Source organism: Talpa occidentalis, unplaced genomic scaffold (genome assembly GCF_014898055.3).
Source record: "Talpa occidentalis isolate TD23 unplaced genomic scaffold, MPIMG_talOcc4v2.1 talOcc4.10, whole genome shotgun sequence".
In the NCBI taxonomy this organism is placed as follows: Eukaryota; Metazoa; Chordata; class Mammalia; order Eulipotyphla; family Talpidae; genus Talpa; species Talpa occidentalis.
In genome coordinates this window covers 10,290,861-10,311,761 of record NW_023600993.1, presented here as the reverse complement: position 1 = coordinate 10,311,761, position 20,901 = coordinate 10,290,861, and the positions used below count along the sequence as shown (strand labels likewise).

General features: G+C 45.5%; 2 protein-coding genes across 5 annotated transcripts in view; one reads left to right on the top strand and one right to left on the bottom strand.

Moving 5' to 3' along the window:
- The window catches only part of TXNRD3 (thioredoxin reductase 3), a 232,410-nt gene that overhangs the window by 34,899 nt on the left and 176,610 nt on the right, over positions 1 to 20,901 (bottom strand). The gene's annotated exons all lie outside the window — the stretch shown is intronic.
- CHCHD6 (coiled-coil-helix-coiled-coil-helix domain containing 6) overlaps positions 20,402 to 20,901 on the top strand; it is a 224,959-nt gene continuing 224,459 nt past the window's right edge. For all 4 annotated transcript variants that reach the window (XM_054688287.1, XM_054688296.1, XM_054688264.1 and 1 more), the window contains exon 1: positions 20,402 to 20,672. In XM_054688287.1, coding sequence (XP_054544262.1) covers positions 20,544 to 20,672 — 129 coding nt within the window. In that variant the 5' untranslated portion in view covers positions 20,402 to 20,543. The remainder of the gene's footprint in view (positions 20,673 to 20,901) is intronic.

Genomic DNA, 20,901 nt, shown 5'->3' with positions numbered 1-20,901 from the left:
ACCTAACTTTATAGTCCTTATGTTCTATTTTTTCCAAATATTACCATGGTCCAACCTACTTTTTTTGTTGGCATTGGTATACATATCATTTTCCACCCTTTTGTTTTCAACATGTCTTTTTCTTCCATATGTCTCTTTGGACAGGATATAGCCTAATTAATTGTATTTCATCCCCTATAAGTTCTTAATTAATTAAAGACAGATACAAGAAATCAGATAATAGAGTTAAGGAGATACTGCAACAGAAAGTAGATTAGTGGTTGCCTCAGGCTGGGCAGCAGGGGAGAAAATTGGGAGGCCTGGATTTTTGTTTGTTTGTTTGAGTAATGAAAATGTTCTAAAATTGATTGTGGTGATTGATGCACAGCTCTGTGAAAATAGTAAATGCCATTGAATTTACATTCTGAAGGGGGAATTGTGTGGCATGTGAGTTATAGTTTAACAAGTTGTTAACGAAAGAAGATATTGAATAAATAAAGCAAGAAAAAAATTAGGAGGGACTCATCATTTTGAAGTATTATGGTCAAAATTATTTATTTATTGTAATATTTACAAATAGTGTCAACAATACTTCAGATTACTACATTTTTTCTCATGTATCTTTTTCTTTCAGTATATGATATGTCATTATATCTTTTTTTTTTTGTTTAAATAGAGGCATGTTATTTATTTATTTATTTGTTTGTTTGTTTGTTTTGTTTATACATGCACTGGGTAGTCAGAAGCGCGGGAGGGTGAGAGAATTCACCAGAGCCAGAGCGGGGAGCAGAGCAGGCAGAAGGACCGAAGTACACTGCTGAGGGGAGCAGCGGGCGGCAGGAGAGGTCTGCACGCCATGTGGGACCCTCCTCTGTTGGCCCGGGAGCAGCCGGGGATTGAACCAGCGCTGCAGAGGCTGCAGGCAGCTTCGCAACCCAGCGCTCAACTGCTGCGCCACCGGGGAGGCCCTGTCATTATATCTTAATATTAGAGAGCTATATTGGTACAATTAGTTATATATTAATGTGAATTTGTTATACATAATTTGGCATGCATATGTAATATAGATTTATATGTATATATACACACATGTGTTTATGTTTCAGAGAATTCCCACAAAATGACACAATAAGGTAAAGAACAGAAAATAGAAAAAAAAAAAAAAGGAAATCCCCCCAATTTAATCCATGAGGTTGAAATGTCCGTCTAATAGGCACTCCAAAAATATAGGACAGGGAAAAAGGAGAGAAGTAGGGAAATTATTATTATGATTAAAGACAATTTGCCAGAACTGAAGCACACAAGGCTTTCAGCTCACAAGGGCCTCTAAGTATCCAACACGATGAATCAAGACCCCATGTGACATCAGAACAAAATTTCAGAATGTCAAGAATAAAGAAACTATCCCACAAGTTTCCAGGGGTGGTGGATGCAGGGGAGCTATATTTGGCATCAGATGCCTCATTGATGACTTTGGGTGCCAGGAGAAAGTGGAGCACTGCCTCTGAATTTCTCAGGGACAGTAACTTTGAACCTATACATCTAGAGCAAACCCAGTTTTGAGCTATGGAAAGAGTCAGGTTTATCCTGTGCATAGCATTTCCCAGGAAGTTATTTGAGGCTTCTCTGCACCAAAATGAGGGGCTAATCCTTGAAGAAGGGCTCCCAGAGGAAACAACAGGTCCACCCTCAGAGGTTAGAACAGAAATCCTTGGGTGACAGCCCAACAGCAGTGTCAGAGAGCAACTGGTTCAAAGAGGAGAAAAATGTCCAAGGAAAAACTAAGGGCCCTGCAGCAATCCTCTCCTCTCATCCTCAGGGAGGGGAATTTGCCAGGAGGAGCCCATCTTCAGCTGGTTCCCAATATTTTTAAAGATTGCCCAGTGCGGGGCTGCTTTCCTAAGAGAGAGTTCCAGAGGGCAGAGGGTGGGGAAATAACCCACAGAGATGTAACTACCCAGTTGAATGACCTTGAGCAAGCCTAGGACAGGGCAGGAGAGTAAAGTTAGCCGGTGTATCAGTTAACCATCGCTGCATAACAAACCATCCCCAAATGTAGTAGCTTTAAGCAATGACCAGATAAGTCTCCGGAGGTGGTGAGTTGGCCGCATGGCTCTGGACTCAGCAGGGCTTGCTCATGATCAACTGCAGGTCAGCTGCACAAGAGCCAGGGAAACTTTGATGCCTTGGTTGTTCTCTCTAACATGTCTGGAGACTCAGCTGGGGCGACCCAGCTGCCTCCCTCGGCTCCAGGTGGTCTCTCATCCTCCAGCAGGCCAGTCCAGAGATCCAAGAGAGAGGGGAAGTTGTAAGGCCTCTAAGGCCTCACTCATAGCCAGAACACATTCTGCTACTTTCTTTTGACCAAAGGAAGTCAAAGGGGCAACTTGCTACATTTTCAGGGGTGGGAAGACACTATCTTGATGGGAGTGGACACATGTCATCATCTCTGCAAGGGATGGTGATACAGGTAGGCAAGAAAAATCAGGGCTACATTTGCAGTCAATCGGCCATGGGGAAAGAACATAGGGGTTTTAAAAGGTAGCAAAATGATACTGCTTTTCCTAGGTGGGATCCTTCCCCCTGTTTCTCCATGCACAGGTCAGGGATGGTCCATCTCTCAGGCCCAAACTGGTTCTGTGCAATTCAGACACAGCTGTGCTTATTTTCCTACATTTGCACACTCCTAGCCTGGCACCCCTGACCAGTGTCCCTCAGCTGGCACTGCAGCAAAGCACTGAAGGGGACACCCCTCCTCCCTCCAACACAGGGAGCAGCAGAGGGTCAGACTGGGGCTCTCAGGGAAGAAGAGGGAGCCCCCAGTCCTCCCTCCTGCAGTTGATCTTTCCAGACACCAGCCATGGAGGTTCTGAGGGTAATGGAAGTGCCTGCTGAGGCGGAAACCTAAAATTATGCAGCTGCTCCCCGTCTATGAATGGAGACCTTCAGTCACCTGGGAACAGATTTACCTTATTATCTTTGGAGTTCCCTTAAGTTATATAAATGGAAGGCAAGTCGGCATTGGGGTTTTTGGTCTTTTTGTTTTGTTTTGGGTGCTTTATTTTATTTTATTTTTTTAAAGAACGTGTGTAAAGAGAGCCTTACTTTCTTTGGCTTGGAAAAGCCTGCCCCTTCTAACAGTCTTTAGCACACAAAGCCCAGGAAGAGAGGGCGGCAGATGCACACACAGGCCCTCAGTCCCCAGGGGGAGGGGTTTGGAACTCGAGCTCCCCTGCCATTGGGACCAGACCCTTTCCTGGAGACCCCTCGGCCTCCTCTCCCGCTCCCCCACCGTCCCAAAGGGGGCCACCATGCTAGAAGTTATTCTCCAAGAGAGAAGGGCCTGGGGCTGGTGGGTGGCCTGCACGGTCACGCCAGGCACCGGTTCCCACGCAGGGTGTGGCGCAGGCAACTGCGCTGTCAAGTTAGAGCCCGGGTGGGGGCGGCGGTCTGTGCGGGCCCTTGAGAGAAGGAGCAATTTGGGCAGGAAGGTGTCAAGTCAGTGATGCCTCATCTGTCCCATGGAGCAGGCAGGAGACCAGGACCCCAGAGTGGACAAGAGCTGTGCTCTCTGTGTGGGCTGAGCACGGATAGGCTGAACTCTGCCTTCAGTTCCAGCCCTCAGCTGGAGGCCCTCCATCTGCCTCAGTCTCCCCGCTTCCCGGGGGTCCCCCGAGGCGCAGTTCTCGCTCTGCCACAAGCACCCACTCGCGTGTCTGCCTCTCCTACGGCAGGGCCAGGGCCTGGCGGCGCCGGAGGACTGTGCCGTGGCTCGTGCGTCCCCGAGCCGGCTGCAGTGCCCGGCTCCACCCCGGGCGCGCGGCGGGCAGGTGCGCGCGGGTACCCGCGGAGCCGGGCTGGGGTCCGCGGTGCTGCCCGCGCCGGGGTCCGCCTGCCATTCCCAGGCCGGCCGCTAGGTGGCAGTGGGCCTCTGGGGAAGCGAGGCTGGTCCCCGCTCCCCGCGCAGCCCCCGCGGGGCCACCCCGCGCGCGCCCCCCGGGCCCCGTGCGCGGGGGGAGGCGCGGTCACCCGCCTCCTTGGCGCTGCGGATCGGCCTCCCCAGGGACCCGCCGCGGAGCATCTCCTCGCTCAGCGACGCCGCCTCTCCGGATCTTGATGTCCCCTTGCACAACCCAGGGAAGCCAAGCAGACCCCCTGGGGGTGGAGAGGCGCTCCGGGGGACCCCCAAGGCAGTGCGCGCGCTGCAAGAGAGAGTGCAGGCGGAATCCGCCCCTTAAGAAAGTCTTGGGTCAACTGCTCAAGCCCCGGTCAACACTCATGCCTGAGCACTGACAGGCAGGAAGGCCTGTTGGCAGTCCTGAGCAGGGAAAAACGTGGAAGACTAATAAGTTCCACGTAAGGAGAGAACCGTGGAGGCAGCGTGCTGGCCGCTTTGCTTGTGTTGGTTCCCTGGACCCCACAATCGCCCACGTATTCTCTCCGAGCTACATCAGTACTCCCCACTTCACTGCGCCTAGGAGTGGGGAGCTGCTGGCACTCGCGTGTTAGTAAGCAGCCCAGCCAGATGCAGAATGGACGTGGGGATGGTGGGGCACAGGAAGCTGGGGAGAGAGGAGGAGGGAGACTCCTTAAAGTACGAGAGGGGTGGGGAGGAGGGGAGAATGTTTGAGGGGTTGGGGGACCAGCAAGTGACCCCCCCTTCCACAGCCAGAGGCCACCAGCCTGGAGCAGCCCCTCTCCTTGGAGGCACAGTGTCCTCTGGGACTAGGCCCAGGCCCATGGCCCTTCCCCTTTGCAGGCAGCTGTGGACCACACTCTCCACCAGCCCAGGCTGGTATTGGTCTTCAGAGCCCTTGCACTAACCATACTTTGTAATTAGCATCTGGCAACCCCTGCCTCCAAGACAAGAAGCTCCCCAAGGGCAGGGAGCGTGCTGTGTGCTCACCAGGCACCAACAGTGCCCGTGCACGCTGGCATGGGGCTCTCACTCACCTGTGGCAGGAATGACATGAAACAGTAGAAAGGGCAACCCTGGCGAGGGTGCGGGTTGGGCAGCCTTGGGGTGCGGTTTGCACTCCTTTGACTCAGTCCCTCCGACTATCTCTGGTCCTGGCTCTCCCAGAATTCACACATGACCTTTCAGCACAGAGGAGTCGGGGAACTACCCATTGGTTGTGGAAAGCGTTCGGAGGAAGACAATAAAGGAGGCCCACAGAGATGTTGGGATCACATTCTTTCTGCTTCTGCCCAGGGTGAAATATCTAAGTGTAACTGCACCATTTCATTGGAATGGCTGTCTCAGGGATGTGACCTCGGTGTGACAAGGCTGGCTGTATACCTGGGAGGCAGGGGGGATCACCCATGACTCTGCCCCTTCGCCTCCCAGGGACGGGATAACGGCCTCGTAAAACTGGAGCCAGCACACTGGCCTTTCCGATCCAGCTCCTGTTCACATGTAGACATCATTTCATGTACAAGAATGTATTTTATTTCTCAACAGTAGAGGTAGCAACTGCTGGTTAAGGATGCAGAGTAATATTTGTTGGGGATGTAAATGATTACTGCAAGTTCTAGTATCTAATTTGAGAGACCAGTAATTATTGATTATTAGAGTCCTGGTGAGTTTGTTTTTCTATTTATTAATATTGCAGTGTTATTTGTGCTTCCTGTCCTTAAACTGTGATGCATGAGGATTTTCTGGGAGGCAGCCTGAGAATGTGCCTTCTTGTCTGCCTTTCTTCCTTCTTAACAGCTGCAAGAATTAGTGTTTAAATAAAATCAACCAACAGGAATGTGTACATCCTACTGCTTTATGAGTCTGACAGATGATAGTAATGGGCAGCAAACCTGTGGAATAGAAAACCTATAAAATGGGCCTCAAAGCACCGCTCTTTTGTCAAATTGTGATGAAAGATATCTATAGACTCAGAGAAGAGAACTCTACCAGCCAGGGAGTGTGGGTGAATTTCTTAGGCCTGGCAGACAAGATGTTTATAACACACACGAGACTGAAATTCTAAGTTGCAGAGATATCAGGACTGGGTTTGGAGGAAGATCTGGAGTTTCTCCATTTACAATGTCTGTGAATTTGAGATTCTCCTGTATTTATTTGCAGGGGAGCAAAAGAAACAAAGCCTGATTCTAATGAAAAGTGGGAAGAAGAATACTGGGGGTTCTAATGAGTAGGGGTCTGGGACCTATCCTGCAGAGGTGGCATTGAAAGTAAGGAAGTGGAGTGGAAGTTTTTCATCCATCTCACCAACCAACCCAGCCTCCCCACATTCAGTCCCCAATAGACCAGCAAGGTCAGTAGGTAAGGAAAAATGTCAGGCTTTTCTGCCCTCCCGCCATCAGTATAGATGATGGATCCTTGCGGTCCTGAATGCGTGCCTGATGGCGGGCACCTGGAGTAGGGTGTGGGCATAGGTAGATGGGACTCACCTGGGCTAAGACTGTGCTTTTAAGGGCGGTATCACGGGGACGCCAGCAGAAGCCAAAAGAGAAGCCGAGAGAGAAGCAAGAGAAGCAGAAGCTGAGACAAGGCTGGAGAGCCCAGATAGAATGAAGACTTGCTGGGGGCTGGGAGGCCTGCCAGCCGCCTGGCCTCCCAGCTCCCTTACCTGCTGTGTACCGGGTAAATCCCAATAAAAAGACCTGCAAAACCACTGAGGACTCTAACTCCTCCTTTACCCAGTCTGCTGGATCAGAAAACCTGCACTGTGTCCTTTCTGCCCCTACAGTCAGTGATAAAACACGACACATGTGCAGGAACCACCTCCAGCGGGCCTCCTAACCTGCCTGTGTGCTCACCTGTATCCACACCGATTCTCCACCAGACTTGGTTTCCTCCTTTCAGCCATTTCTGCATTTGCACCAGTCAACCTGTAAAGGACAGTCAGTGAGGGCCATCCCTGGTGGTGCAGGCGGTTGAGCGCCGTGCTGTGAAGCTGTCTGCAGCCTCTGCAGTGCCAGTTCGATCCCGGCCAGCAGGTGAAGGTCCCACATGGCGCGGCAGACCTCTCCTGTCGTGCCCGCTGCTCCCCTCAGCAGTGTATTTTGTCAGTCTGCTTGTTCTGTTCCCCGCTCTGTTTCTAGTGAATCCTCTCACCCTCCCACACAACTGGCCTGTACCCCGGTTCTTGTGTAAAATAAATAAATAAATAAATAAATCTTTAAAAAAATTAAGAAAAAAGAACAGTCAATGAATTCCCATTTGGGAGCAGTGGGAAGGAGTGGCCAGGAAGGGGAAGAGAAAGGGAAGTGGAAGAGAAGGGGGTGGTGTGGGCCAGGACAGCTGCCTCGGTCCTCCCCAGACACAGCTGAAGTGAATACCTCTGATCAATCTCCATTTTAGCACCAGGCTGCTAACTGCTCAGAGCTGTTTGCAAATCTGAGATGATTTGAGAATCTGAGCATGAGTAATGAGAAAATCTTTCCACCATGTTTCTAAATCGTCACACTATGAATGAGTGTCACCAAATTCAATCAACAAAAAAATATAGATGTGCAGAGTCAGATGCAATAGAGAAAACAGGACAAACACACAATAAGTTATGTTGTTTAAATTTAAAACAACATTGTGGATATGTTATTTGGAAAACTGACAGTATCTACAGGTGGTAAACACTTGTATATCCTACCACCCAGCATTCTGTTTGTGGATTTGTGTCTAAAGGGAAAGTAGGGATATATGTACCCAAGAGACATGTGCTGGAATGTTCACTGCAGCATTTTGCAATACCCACAAACTGGGGCCAACCCAAATGTTCATCCACAGAATGACTCGGCAGTTAGTCACAGAATGGTATACTATACAGCACAAGAAAATATCACTGCTATATACTTCTATGTGGCATAATGTGAGACATAATGCTGAGCAAAAGAAGCCAGATACAAAGGAATAGACACTATGATTCTCGTACAGAAAATCAAAAACTAAGACAAACTATTTATGCTGTTGGGTGTCAGCATCGTGGTTTACCCATGGTTGGGGAAAGTGGTTGGAGTCCTCCATGAAGGCTTTTGGAGGAAAAGTTCTGTATTTTGTGCTGGGTAGTGTTTGCATGGGTGCAATGAGCAAACTTGCCTCTGGGGGAAAAATCATCAGGCTGTATACTTAGGATTTGGGCATATTATTAGCCCATTAAAAAAAAATACTTAATTTAAAAAAATGTAAAATAAATTAATCATGGAAGAAAAATTCTAAGGCAATGGCAAATGGAGCAGAGGGGAGTAGAACTGTGTTGTTTGACTTCTTGTGGGGGCAACTTAATTCCAGAGAGTGTTTTGAAATAGAACCTTGATGATACATTTTTTAAGGTGAAAACAATTAACAAAGAAAATTCAATAGGCATAATAAAATATAAGAAAAAGGGGAAAGAGACAATAGAAAGCTGAATAGAAAAAGCCAAAAAAAAAAAAAAAAGAAATGGAATGAAGCTTTCTAATAATATCAGTCACCACAATAGATGTGAAGGGGTTAAACTTGTTAATTAAAATTAAAAGGCTCTGGTGGGATAAAAACACAAACTCCAGCTGGAGGCCCTTTATGTGAGACATAGCTAAAAGAAACAATGCAAGAAAAATGAAAATGTGAATAAAACAAAGAAATATGGTAATATTAAATTCAGATGAAATAGAATGCAAAGCCAAAGCATTCAATAAACAAAAAGAGGGGTATGTCATCTTGGAAAAAGGCAACGGTTCACAGGGTAACAAATAATCATCATTTTTGTTGCACTTCAATCATAGCTCCAAATACATAGAATGGAAACCAGATAGAATTACAAGTAGGAAAAAAAACCCAACAACACCCAAATCCTCAATATCTTAGTGGGCAATTTTAGTAAAACTGTCATAGAATAATATATAAATAAAAGATTTGAATAAGACAACAAATGAGTGACTCTCTCCCTGTCTCTGTCTCTCTCTTTCACATGAATGCATACACACATACAATTTTATGCTCAACTAACAGAGATTACATATTCTTTTAACCACAAGCTGAATATTTTAAAAAACCAACAGTGAACAAGACCATAGGGAAATCTTAATATATTCCCCACCCACCCCCCCAAAAGAAAGCTAATATTGTTTAGGCCACATTCCCTGATTGGAATGCAATAAAATTAGAAGTTAACAAAAAGGATTTTAATAGCTTTTGAATTAAAGGGAAAGAATTTAAAATGTAATGTACAAACTATTTGTGTCTGGAGGGTTACAGAAATAACACACAACAAATCTGTGTTTTTCTGCCAAAACAGCACTCAAAGGAAAAACTATGGCTTACAATATTTGTTGGAAAACACAAAAAGATCAGAGATAAAAGACCTACGCCTTCAACTCAAGAAACCTCTAAAAAACACTTAAGTTTTCCCAAGAATTAGAATGATGGAATTATCATGAAAGTGAGTATTAATGAAATACAAACCAAAACAATGCAGTTGTCAGCGAAACAGATGTTTGAAAAGACAAATTTTTAATAAATCTAAAAAAAAGGCACAAGTAGGGCCTCCCAGGTGGCTCAGCAGTTGAGCTCTGGGTTGCGAAGCTGCCCACAGCCTCTGAAGCGCCGGTTCGATCCCTGGCCACCGACGAGGGTCCCACATGGTGTACAGACCTCTCCTGCCATGCCCGCTGCTCCCCTCAGCAGTGGACTTCATCAGTCTGCCTGTTCTGTTCCCCGCTCTGGCTCTGGTGAATTCTCTCACCCTCCCGTGCTTCTGACTGTACCCAGTGCATGTATAAATAAATAAATCTTAAAACAAACAAACAAAAAATAACAAAAAACCCTAAAAATAGGCACAAGTATAGATACATAATTTTAATTTTAATTTTAATTACAAGACAAAACTGTACAACTTTATATTAATGAATTCAAAGATATAGAGAAAAACGGACATTTTAAGGAAATTATAAATTTTGAAAATTGGTTCAAGAACAAATCATGAAATAATCCTAGAAGAAACTTAAAGCATTCTCATATCTCTACCCTCTAGAGAGGTTCTTAGCCTGATTTTATGCGCGACTTTGCCCAAAACTTCATTTATACTGTTTATTTCAGTAAGCAGGAAAAGGCCAGAAACATCCCAACTTATTTTACAGAGATAATTTATTTGAAACCTAAAACTGAAGAGGGGTAAGTTGGGAAAATAAAGCTACATGCTAATCTTTCTTATAAACAGAGATACAAACCTGCAAAATCAAATACCACATAGAACAGAAGGCTGGAGGCTGTTCAGAGCAGGTAGACTAACAAGGTCTCTGCTTTAGGATCACTGTATGTGTAGGACTCAGTGAGATTCCCCCTCTGTGTGCCTCTTTCTCTCAGTCTCTCTCTCTCTCCCTCCCTCCCTCCCTCTATGTTTCCCTCCCCAGGTTTTCACCCCACCCTCCCCTTCTCTCCCCCCCTCACCAGCTGCTGCTTCTCTCTCCCTCCACCCTCTCCATGATTAATAAGTGTTATTTTTCATCCTTCTTTCTGAAGATGCTTGTATGTGAATATTTTGGCCTTTCTTCTCTTTACTTTTATATTTTTTATTTGTTTCTTTGTGGCAAGATATTTCTGTGCAAGTGTCTTTTCTTCATTTTTTTACCTTCCTCCATCCCTTTTATTTTTTTCCCTTAATTGGTAAAATGATCAAAAATAAACAAATGTTATCATTTTATTAATTGGCTGTGTTCCTTGTTCTTTATTTTAAATTGAGATGAACAGTATTTATAGAATTACCCTTTAAAATTTAACTGATGGAGTTTTAATTTTTTTTTAATTAGAGGATACAATTCAGCATTATATTAAGACTTCTCAGGAAAGCAAGTATGTGTTCAACTTAAGAGAAAATTTACCAGTTGAAATCATTGCTTTGTTAGAGTACAAGCAAAAGCACATAATTATTTTTGTAGAGAACAAAAACACTGCTGAAAATATTTAACATGTACTTTCATGGTAAAAAATTTCTAGCAAATTATGTTCTTAATACAGTAAAGAACACCAGAACGCCACAACAATGGACATACTTGATAATTAAATAAAAAGAAACAATATTACTGTTATTGCACTATACCACCTTTTATTGGATATTCTTGCCAATACTATACTACGAGAGGAGAATGACACTGATATTAGGGAAAAAAGGAACAAAGCTGTGATTATTTGCGGGCCATATGATCATCTACCTAGAAAATTCTCAAGAGAATCAATTGACAAACCAATAAGAGTTCAGTAGTGTAGCCAGATATAAGATCAGCATAGAAAAAATCAATAGCTTAATTACATACTAGAAAAACCAATTAGAAAATGAAATGAAAAATGAACTCATTCTTAAAAGCAACAAATTCCATAAAATATCTAGAAAGAAACCTAATAAAAATGTCTAAGAACTCCATAAAGAAAGCTACCAAACTTTACTTAATGGCCTTCAATAAGAGCTAGATATAACAGTTCTCCCATAAAGTAATCTATAAATTCAATGAAATCCCAGTTGAATCTCAGTAAGACAGTTAGTAGTATATGACACAAAGATATCATTCTCCTGGGAAGGAAATTTCCAGAGGTGATCAAGACATTTTGAAAAAAGAAAATAATAAAGGATAACTTTCTTCATCAGATACCCAAATATCTTATAGAGTTATAGCCATTAAATCAGTAGTGAATTGCTATAGAAATAGCCAAAGAATGAAAAACAAATTCAGAAACATATCATGGACATATAGAAAAAGAATCTGTCATAAAGTTGACTTTCAAAACTCAGTGACAAAACAGTGAAATATTCAATAAACCATAATTAGGAAAATTGGCAATCTATAGGAAAAAGTCTTATATAGTAAAATCTCAGAGTACAAATGACTTTAAAAGGTAATCACAAAAAAGCTATTTTACAATCTTAGTAGGAGCTACTAATACATAAAATCTACAAGCCAAAAAAGGGCATGGATTAGAGATTTGCACTAAAAAATATAAAACTTGTTTGTGAAAAACTAAGGTAAAGTTAAGAGACAAGTGATAGACTGAAAGAAAATAGTTACAGTATCTAAGAAAGTGGAGTGACAGCCAGAATATATAAAGAGCTCTGACAAATCAATAATAAGACAAAAAAATAGAAAAAACTAGACAAAACAAAACAAGAGATGGGCAAAGTAAAGGAAAAAGTAACTCACAGATGAAAGGTATATAAATGACCAACAAAGAAATGTAAAGATGGTTAACTTTAAATATAATGTACAGAAAAATAAAATGAAAAATTATTTTTTCTATCACACTGGGAAAAATGAAATCACAACATCCACTGTTGGCAAGTGTGGAAATGAGCATTCTCATACAGTAGGGGCAAGTAGGAGTGTTACTATGGTGCCACTTAGTGGTACCCATGGTCTGAATTTGCAGTTCCACTTGGAGGACTCTGTTCTTCAGAGACGCCTGCCCATGTGCACAAAAACAAAAACAATGGGGTTCGTGGTAGCATGGTTTGTATTAGATGTAATGATCCATGAGTAAGGTGGGAGCAGGGTACTAGTGGGTGGTGTGTCCAGTGAATGGACAGCTGCCACCAGCCCCAGATCTGCCTCCTGGGACAGTGTAGAATCTGGAATCTGAGCTCCTGGCACTGGTGTAGTGTGTTGCTTCGTGCCAATGGGCTCCAGGTGGTTGTTCCTCTAGAGCATCCTGCCCCCATCACAGCTGTGCCCTGTGGACAGGTTCATTCTCTCCTGACCAGGCTGCTGATCCCTGAAGCGGGACAGTTAATAACAATGCTGCTTCAGATTGTCTGGGGAATTAACCAGGGTACATTCAAACATTCCCCGATCTTCTTCCCAGGTCTCTGTCATAAAGACTCACACATGGTTGGTCTGGGCAAGGAGATGGTGCTTGGAGGTCAGTGGCATGAGAGGAGCACCCAGGCCAGCTCAGGTTGCATTCTCCCTGGAGAGACAGGAGAAAGCTGATGCGCCTCTTCCTTTCCTGGGGCTACTAGCATGACAACTGCTACTATCAGCAGTCCCCCCTGTGAGAAGCGAGCTCTCACTTCTGCTTAGCGTCCCCCCAGAAAATAGCAGAATACCTCCAACTCTTCATCCTGGCACACAGGCCTGTCTCAGGCCCCACCAGCCCTGTCCAGTGCTCTGCATGACGCATCCCCGCTCCAACGTCTGGAGAGCCCTGCTTCCGACCCCCTCCCTAGGCCCCCAGGGCCAGCTGCAGCGCCACCCCAGCAAGGCTCTGTGTCTGCAAGTCACCGTGTCACTCAGCAGACATCCATCAACTCTGGCGTGCTCCATGCTCTGACATGCATCAGAGGTGGGTTTTCATTTCAGGGGTTCGTAGCCACGTTTGGGGGGCAGACACAGATGCAAAGAAGCACAAAATTGGGGAGCCAAGCAGTGCCTGGTGGAGAGGCCTGTCTTGAAGCTCTGATGCATACACAACTTTCTACTCAGGTGCTGTTTTGTTTAGCCTGGCTGAAAGGGGTGGTAAAGATTATGGCAGGGAAGGTTAAGCTCCCCCAGTCCCCTTCTGGTGTGGCTGCTGCTTGATGCAGGACTCAGGAATTGGCCTTGAATGCAGAGAAGGTGACTCTTGCTGTGCCCTCATGCTAGTCACCCCGCAGGACCCTCTGACAGGCTCCAGCAGCTGCTTAGAACTCATGGGGGACCCACAGTCGGCCCCTCCCTCCTTTCCCCTGCTAATAGATAAAAAAGGCTGGAAAACCATTTTGCCAAGTGGGCAACTAGGATTACCACTGAGCTCCCCAAGGAATCGTGTCAATTTGTAGCTCTTATTACAGAGTAATTTCATTTCCTTCAAGTTTGCGTGCGCATTTTAATGGATTTCTAAACTCGAACTGTAAGAGCCCCGTGGAGGGATGGGGGTGCAGCTCTGTGACTTCCGTGCAAGCTGCACGGGGTGGAAGGAATCGGGTAGAAGGAATCGCATGGAGCTGGGAGCTGAAGCCAGGTCTCCCAGGGTGGGTGCCAGGACAGTTTTTCCACCAGGGTTGGGAGCCCGGGTGAGTGGGATCCAGCTCCTGACTATCAGCCCTTCTTTTCCTTCCCCATGTCCACAGCCCTTCCTGAGCCTTGAGATCATCAGGCCATGGTCAAGTGAGTGGGCAGATAACCAGGCTGCTTTGAATCTGGCTCCAAAGACCCACAGTCAAGGATCAGGCAGGCCACATGCAAAAGGGGCTCATCAAAATTGTGGGGGAGGGACTAGGAAGAGCTATATCTTCTGAAGCATTTGGACCACAGTTCAAATCATATCTCTGCCACCTCCCAGCTGTGTGACATTGGGCAAGTCACATCCCCTCTCTGAGTCTCAGTTTCCTCATCTTAAGTGTCAATAATCTAGGTTTCTTGAGATGATGACTAGCATGTTAACTACTGAAAACTAAGTGCTTTTTCTTTGCCAGGTATTGAGCACATTCATTTTCTTGCCTCTCTGAACAGAGCAACTCTCACATAGTGGGGAGCCCATCCATCCATCCATTCATTTATTCAAGCATCCATTTAATGATCTATGCAATGATTTCCTGTGTATTCTGTTTCAGACCCCATGCTAGGTGCTAGAATTCAAGGATGAATGAAAGAGATGTGGTCTTCCCTTTCTCTCTTAGGAACTCTGTGTGTGTGTGTGTGTGTGTGTGTGTGTGTGTGTGTGTCAGGGGGTGGGGGAGGTTGATGGTACTGGAGACTGACTGTAAACAAATAAATAAGCAACAAAGATCCAGAGAGTGATTCCTTTTTCAGATGGGAGAAAATAAAACACAGTCAAGTAAGGTGGGAAGGGGTGACCTGGCTGCGGAGGTGACATTTGAGCTGAGATGGGGTGATGAGGACTGGCTCCCTGGGAAGAGCAGGAGGGGAGCTACATGGGGTCTCTCTGCCCTGTGGCTCCATCTAGGGCCAGTCCACCTGCCCTAGCCAGTCTCTATCTGTGTCTAAACCTACCTTTTGCATTATAGCTGTGTGTGTGTGTGTGTGTGTGTGTGTGTGTGTGTGTGTGTGTGTGCGCGCGCGCGCGTAGGGAGAATAATTAAAAGGGAAATAAGCTGTGCCATTAGCAATCTTGAAGGGCGTTTGTTTTGTGGCCCACTTGGCTTTGATGAACCAACTCCTCTCCCTTCCCGCTGAAATCCTGGCCATCCGCCTCCCCTGCCTTACCGGCTCCCAGTCAGCTCTGCTCCAGAGCACGGTCTCAAGGGGCTGACCTTCCTGCAGCACGGCTGCTGGGGCGCAGAGAATCCTGACTCCTGGGAGCCTCCCTGCCTGATATTGGCTGTTCTACCCTCTAAGCAGCTATTTGCTTGACTGAACAGTTAAATCCAGGGCAGAAGCTAAAGCTGAAAACTCAGAGAAGCAGAAAAGGAAATGAGGCCGAGGAGGCTGATCCTGACTTTCTGCTTGAGGCACTTGTGTTCTTTGGCTGATTCATTCCATCCGGAGGCTTTGTTTTTCCCGGGAACTTCCTGCATTTCAGAAGAGCAGGTGGGGACCTGAGCAGGCCTGGAAACAATGGGTGAAGCCCCTCATTGTCTGGATTTGCTCTCTTCTTTTACACGGTTGGTGTGCATCTGTGTGCGCACACACACGCGGTATGCTCACCGCACACGCGGCAGCCCTGTGACAGTCCAGTCCTGGCAGGAAGCAGACACCTGCTCGGAGTGGGTACTTGAAGGAGATTTAATAAAGGGAAAGTGGCTCAAGGTGTGTCCCTGCCGGTCCTCTCAGGCGGAGCGATGCATCCAGGGAAGATGCTGCAGCCTCCTGTGGGGGTGTGACCCATGACTGGTCAGTGTGACTCCAGAAGATTGTGGGTGGCTTCTGGGGGCTGTTTCCTTTGTGCTGAGAGAAGGGAGCCCTTTGTGCAAGCTCCTCCTCCCAGCTCACCGCCTGTGGAGCGCAGATGATGCTGCCTGCTGAGGGTGCATTTGACGTCACCAGGGAGACCTCACAGTCAAGCTGAGCAGTAAGAGGGGGAGAGCTGCCATGCTCGCACCCAGACGCCCACCACTAAGACCACCACACAGAGAGCGCAAGCTCTTTGCAGGAAGACATCAAAAAGAGAAGAAGAACGTCAAGTGCTACCTGCCAGATTTCTATGTGAAATTTTACCTATCATGAAGGGCCATGGGTGTTTTTTCCAAAGGCTGACCCTTCTTGTGGAAACATGAAGCTGGAGAAAGGAGGTTCTCCTGACTGACTGTGTTTTGGGGCATGGGTAGTGAGGGGGTAGTGCAGCTCTCCCACAAAGTCAGATGGCTGTGAAGGTCTATAGGGGTCTCTGAGGAGACACAGTTGTTAGCACTTGCTGTTGGGTGGGGCCATGTGACAGGCAGGTCAGTGGAATGTAAGAAGCAGGGGAGAGCTGGGGCTCAGTGCTCTAGTCTTCAAGGTTTACTCTTGCCTCGCTGAATTGACAGAGAAAGGCACATGCTGTAGATAGCCTGGGTGAAGTGTGGTGGAGCTGCTGGCAGCAAGGATTGCTGAGTCCTCCCAACTATATTTTGCCTGAGTGAGAAATAAACATGGTATTAACATCCCATCCCTATATTTTGAATTTTTATTGAGGTATAATTTACATATAATGAAATGCATAGTTGCTGAGTGCACCACTTGATGAGTATTGATAAATAATTACGTCATATAACCACTACCCTCAGTAATTTTCCTGTCAACTTGCATCCCCCTTCCCAGGTAATAGTGTTTTGTAATTTTCAAGACACATGTTTTTTTTCTTCTTCGGTTAAATTTATTCCTAAGTGTTTTATTTGTTTCCATGCTATTGTAAGTAGAATTTTTCTCTAAAGTTTTATTTTTGGATTGCTAATGTATTATAGAATATAATTGATTTTCACATATTGATCTTCTATCCTGCAACCTTGTGAACTTGCTTATTAGCGTGGGTGTGTGTGCACATTCCTGAGGCGTTTCTACTGTGGGGGAGCAAAATAGGTCACTCCAGAATGTAACATTTTGACATATCAAATATTTTGAATTAAAGTTGCTTAAGAAATAGCTGGTATAAGAACAGCCTGACCCTCCTTTGGTTCTTAAAAGCAGGAGATAAATTCCCCATATGAAAAAGTACTTTCCCTGTAGTAGAAAGAAAAAAGTATTCTTTACTATCTGAGACAGGGTATTTAGGACTCACAAGGCCGTGCAAACAAACCTGGGTGCATCTTGACTCTTCTAGAAGCCAAAATCTTTTTTCTTGTCAATTCTTCCTTGTCTGAAAGGTTTGACAAAAGCCAAATACTTTGGCTATTTCGCTGGTTCCCATATCTCTGGGACCGCCATACATAGGAAATTAAACTTCTTTTCTCCTGTTCATCTGTGTTGTGTCCATTTAATTATTAGGTCAAAGAACTAGAAGGGAGAGATGGAGAAAGTGTTTCTCCTCTACTTTATCTACAAGATCATGGCATCTGCAAATAGAGATTGTTTTACTTCATCTTTCCAATCTGGATGACTTTCATTTCTTTCGTGTTTCATTGCCCTGGTCAGAACCTCCAGTGCAATGTCAAATAGAAGTGGTGAAAGGAGACATCCTTGTCTTTTTTCCCTTCTTGTTAGAAAAGCTTTTTTTGTTTGTTTTTAAACACAGACTAAGCAAATGTTTTTCCCCTCGACCAGGCCCTTTCTTCCTCTTGTCTGCTGCTAGAAAACCCGATTTAAGAGATGCCACCTTATACAATTCTCTCTGCAACCCACCTTTTATGCTGTTTCCAAAGTGTTATTTCCCAAAACAAAATCTTTCAATAATAATAGACAACACTGAGTGAGTTCACTGAATCCTAAGCTCTGAGCAAGCACTCCATGTAATAGCAACTCACATCCATCAGACAGGGAGGCACACAGAAATTCCCTAACTTGCCCAGGGGCAAAGGGCTAGAAGAATCAGTCACCATCCATCTCACATTTCCAAATCCCACAACTCTCTTCAGCCCTGTGATGTTCTCCAGGCTCCAGTGCCTCCCTGGCCACAGCTAGGTCTCAGGGGCACTATCAGCTCCCAAGGACAAGAAGGTGTGGGGAGGGGAGCATTTTTTTCCTAAGTGCAGGATCTTATTTTTATCTCCCTGTTACTTATTCCGAAAATTTTCAAACCCACAGAAACAGTGAACGAGTAACATAAGGGGGGGGCTCCAATATATATTTCACCTAGATTCACCTGTTTTTAACTCCCCCCCCCGAATCATTTGAGTACAGGTTGCAGATCCTATGACACTCTATCCCCAAATACTTCAGCATGCATGCATGCATCTCCCAAGAACAAGAACGTTAACAGCCATCCAATGCTATTCTGCATAACAAGTGTGTGATGTATGTATCACCTCAATCCAAATTATAATATACTATCAACCCAGTTCTATGACACTATTCTGTTCTAGAATTTCCCCAGTTGTCCCTTATTATAGCTGTGTTGTTGCTGCAATTGTCATTTTAACCTAAGGTCTACTGCAGATTCACTGTTGCTTTTCACTGTTCTATTTGTTTCATGTCTTTTAAACTGTCTTTTTTGTTTGTTTTTGCTTTTGCTTTGTGTTTTCAAACACTGATCTTTTTGGAAGAGTCCAGGGCAGTTGGCTTGTGGGATGTTTCACATTCTGGACTTGTCTCCTTGTTTCCTCATGATTAGATTCAGGTCACACATTCTTGACAACAAGAGTCCCCAGGAGATGCCGTGTGTTCCTTGCTGCGTCTCGTCAGGAGGGACATTGTGTCAGCCTGTCTCACTGTCTCTGCTGCTCAATTTGACCATGTGGTTATGGCAGTGACTTCCAAGTTCCATCATGGCAAGATCGTTTTCCCTTTGCACTTATTAAGAAATCTGTGTTGATACTGAAAGGTTGGCAAACACCCTGTTCCCCAACCACCTTTCACCCAATGTCTTTAGTCGCCACTGTTGATTTTTGCTTATTTGGTTAATTCACTGAGGGTTACAAAATGGCAATTTTTAAATCTCTCACTGTTTGCTAGAATTCTTTTACAAAGCATTTTGTTTTGTTTTGTTTTGTTTTGAATTCTCTCTCATATACATGGACTGCTGAATTTTTTTAAAGATTAAATATGTTATAAACTCAAAATATCAAACTACTATGATGTTCAAATTGTCCTAAGTTGGTTAAGCCGAGCCTAGGGACCCCGAAGGCCAGCAGAGCTCCGTTTAGGGAAGAGGAGACTGGATCCTGGGCAATAACCAATGGGCTTGTCACAGCCCTTACCTGCTGAGAGCCTCTGTTCCCTGGGTCTTACAAGGGGTTAATAACTCTCCTAGGAGAACTGGTCATGGATTCATTGCATGAAAAGCATGTGTGTCCACCATGGGGTCTGGTACAAAGAAAGTGCTCAAAATTACGAATTTCCCCTTTCCTTCCTTGCTCTGTACTCCTAATACCACTGCCTTTATTCAAATTTTCCTACTTTGGATTTCTAAAGTCACAGTATCACCTGTTTGCTCCTGTTTTCTCACCTGTGAAATGGGATGTCAGGCTGGCATAAGGCTCAGCTATGCTGCTGTCAGTGTATACACTATTTGGGGGAGTTATCCCCCAGATACTGTGGGCTGTGGATAACTCCTCATTGAGGAATGGTCTTGGGGCTACCAATGACTGACTGGCATGGGGGACAGAAAGCTGGTCCCCTTGCCTCACAGCGAGACTAATTCTGGAGGTAATTTATGTTCTAGAGGAATCAGGCTGAAGCCAGCCTCCAGCTCCGACTGAAGCTTCACTTAATTTCCCCCCTTGCCTTGTTCTGTTTCCTCAATTCCTTTCTCCTGAGGTACCCCCTACCCCCAATAAAGTACTTGCACTGGAACCCCTACTCAGGTTCTGTTTATAGGGAAGAGAGATATAGAGGGGGATTTCCAAATCAAAGTACAGTATAGTAGACCCTTGAAGAGTCCAGGTTTGAGCTATGTGGGTCCACTTCTATGTGGACTTCTTTTTTTAATCTGTGGATTTGATAATCACAAATTCAACTAGCCGTGGATGCTGGTTGATTGTGTGAATGTATAACCCACTGATACTGAGGGCAGACTGTAAGTTATAGACAGATTTTCCAAGTGGGGGTTGTAGCATGTAACCCCTTGTGTTGTTCAAGGACCCAGTGTATTTTGAGTGAAACTAGTAGATATTTTGTGCATAAAAGTACTCTAGCCACCCCACTTCTGGGACCTTTACCAGATCTGCTCTCTCGCAGGGTGTCTCACTAGTCTCTCTTATTTATTCTCCCACTCCATCCTTTCCAGCTGCCAAAAGGAGCTCCAAAGGCTTCTTCCTATTTCAGGCGGCAATCTAGTGTTTCCCAGTTCCAGATGCAAACTCAGCTCCAAGTCCATTAGGCAAATCAAAGCCATTCAGCAACTCCGATGAAGGAAAGGGGCATCAAGCAAGGTTGCTATGGCTATGCGTAACAATCACATGCGTTTCTCCACACACATGGTATCCTGTGTAAGAAGCATCACAAGCACAATGCTTGGCACACTACCTGCCACACGTGGAACATATGCTCCCTTGGGAAATGAGTGGCTAATATGTTTATTTACTTGCTGGCTTGTTTTTCCATTTGTTTCCTTCACCAGAACTTCAGTACCAGTTTGTTGAATGAAAGAAGCGACAAACCATCGGGCACCTAAAGGCGAAGTTCACCTCCACGTGGTCAACTCTAGCTCCAAGGTGGTCTCGGGATCTCAGGACATCACCCTGGGCTGCTTCAAAGGTGATCTTTCCCAAGTGAGCACTGAGCATCTCTTCCCTGCCCCACTGCAGGCCTCCCCAGCTCTCACCGTCAGTTTCAGTCAGACGCACCTGACACCCTCCCGGCCAGGCACCACGCCTTCCCGCTCTCCGGTTACAGCACCGCCCCGCGTCCGCGAAACTACAACCCCCACAATGCCCCGCACTCCCACACGCCACATGATTGGCTGAGCCTGTGGCTTCGACCAATAGGATGTGGTTTTGT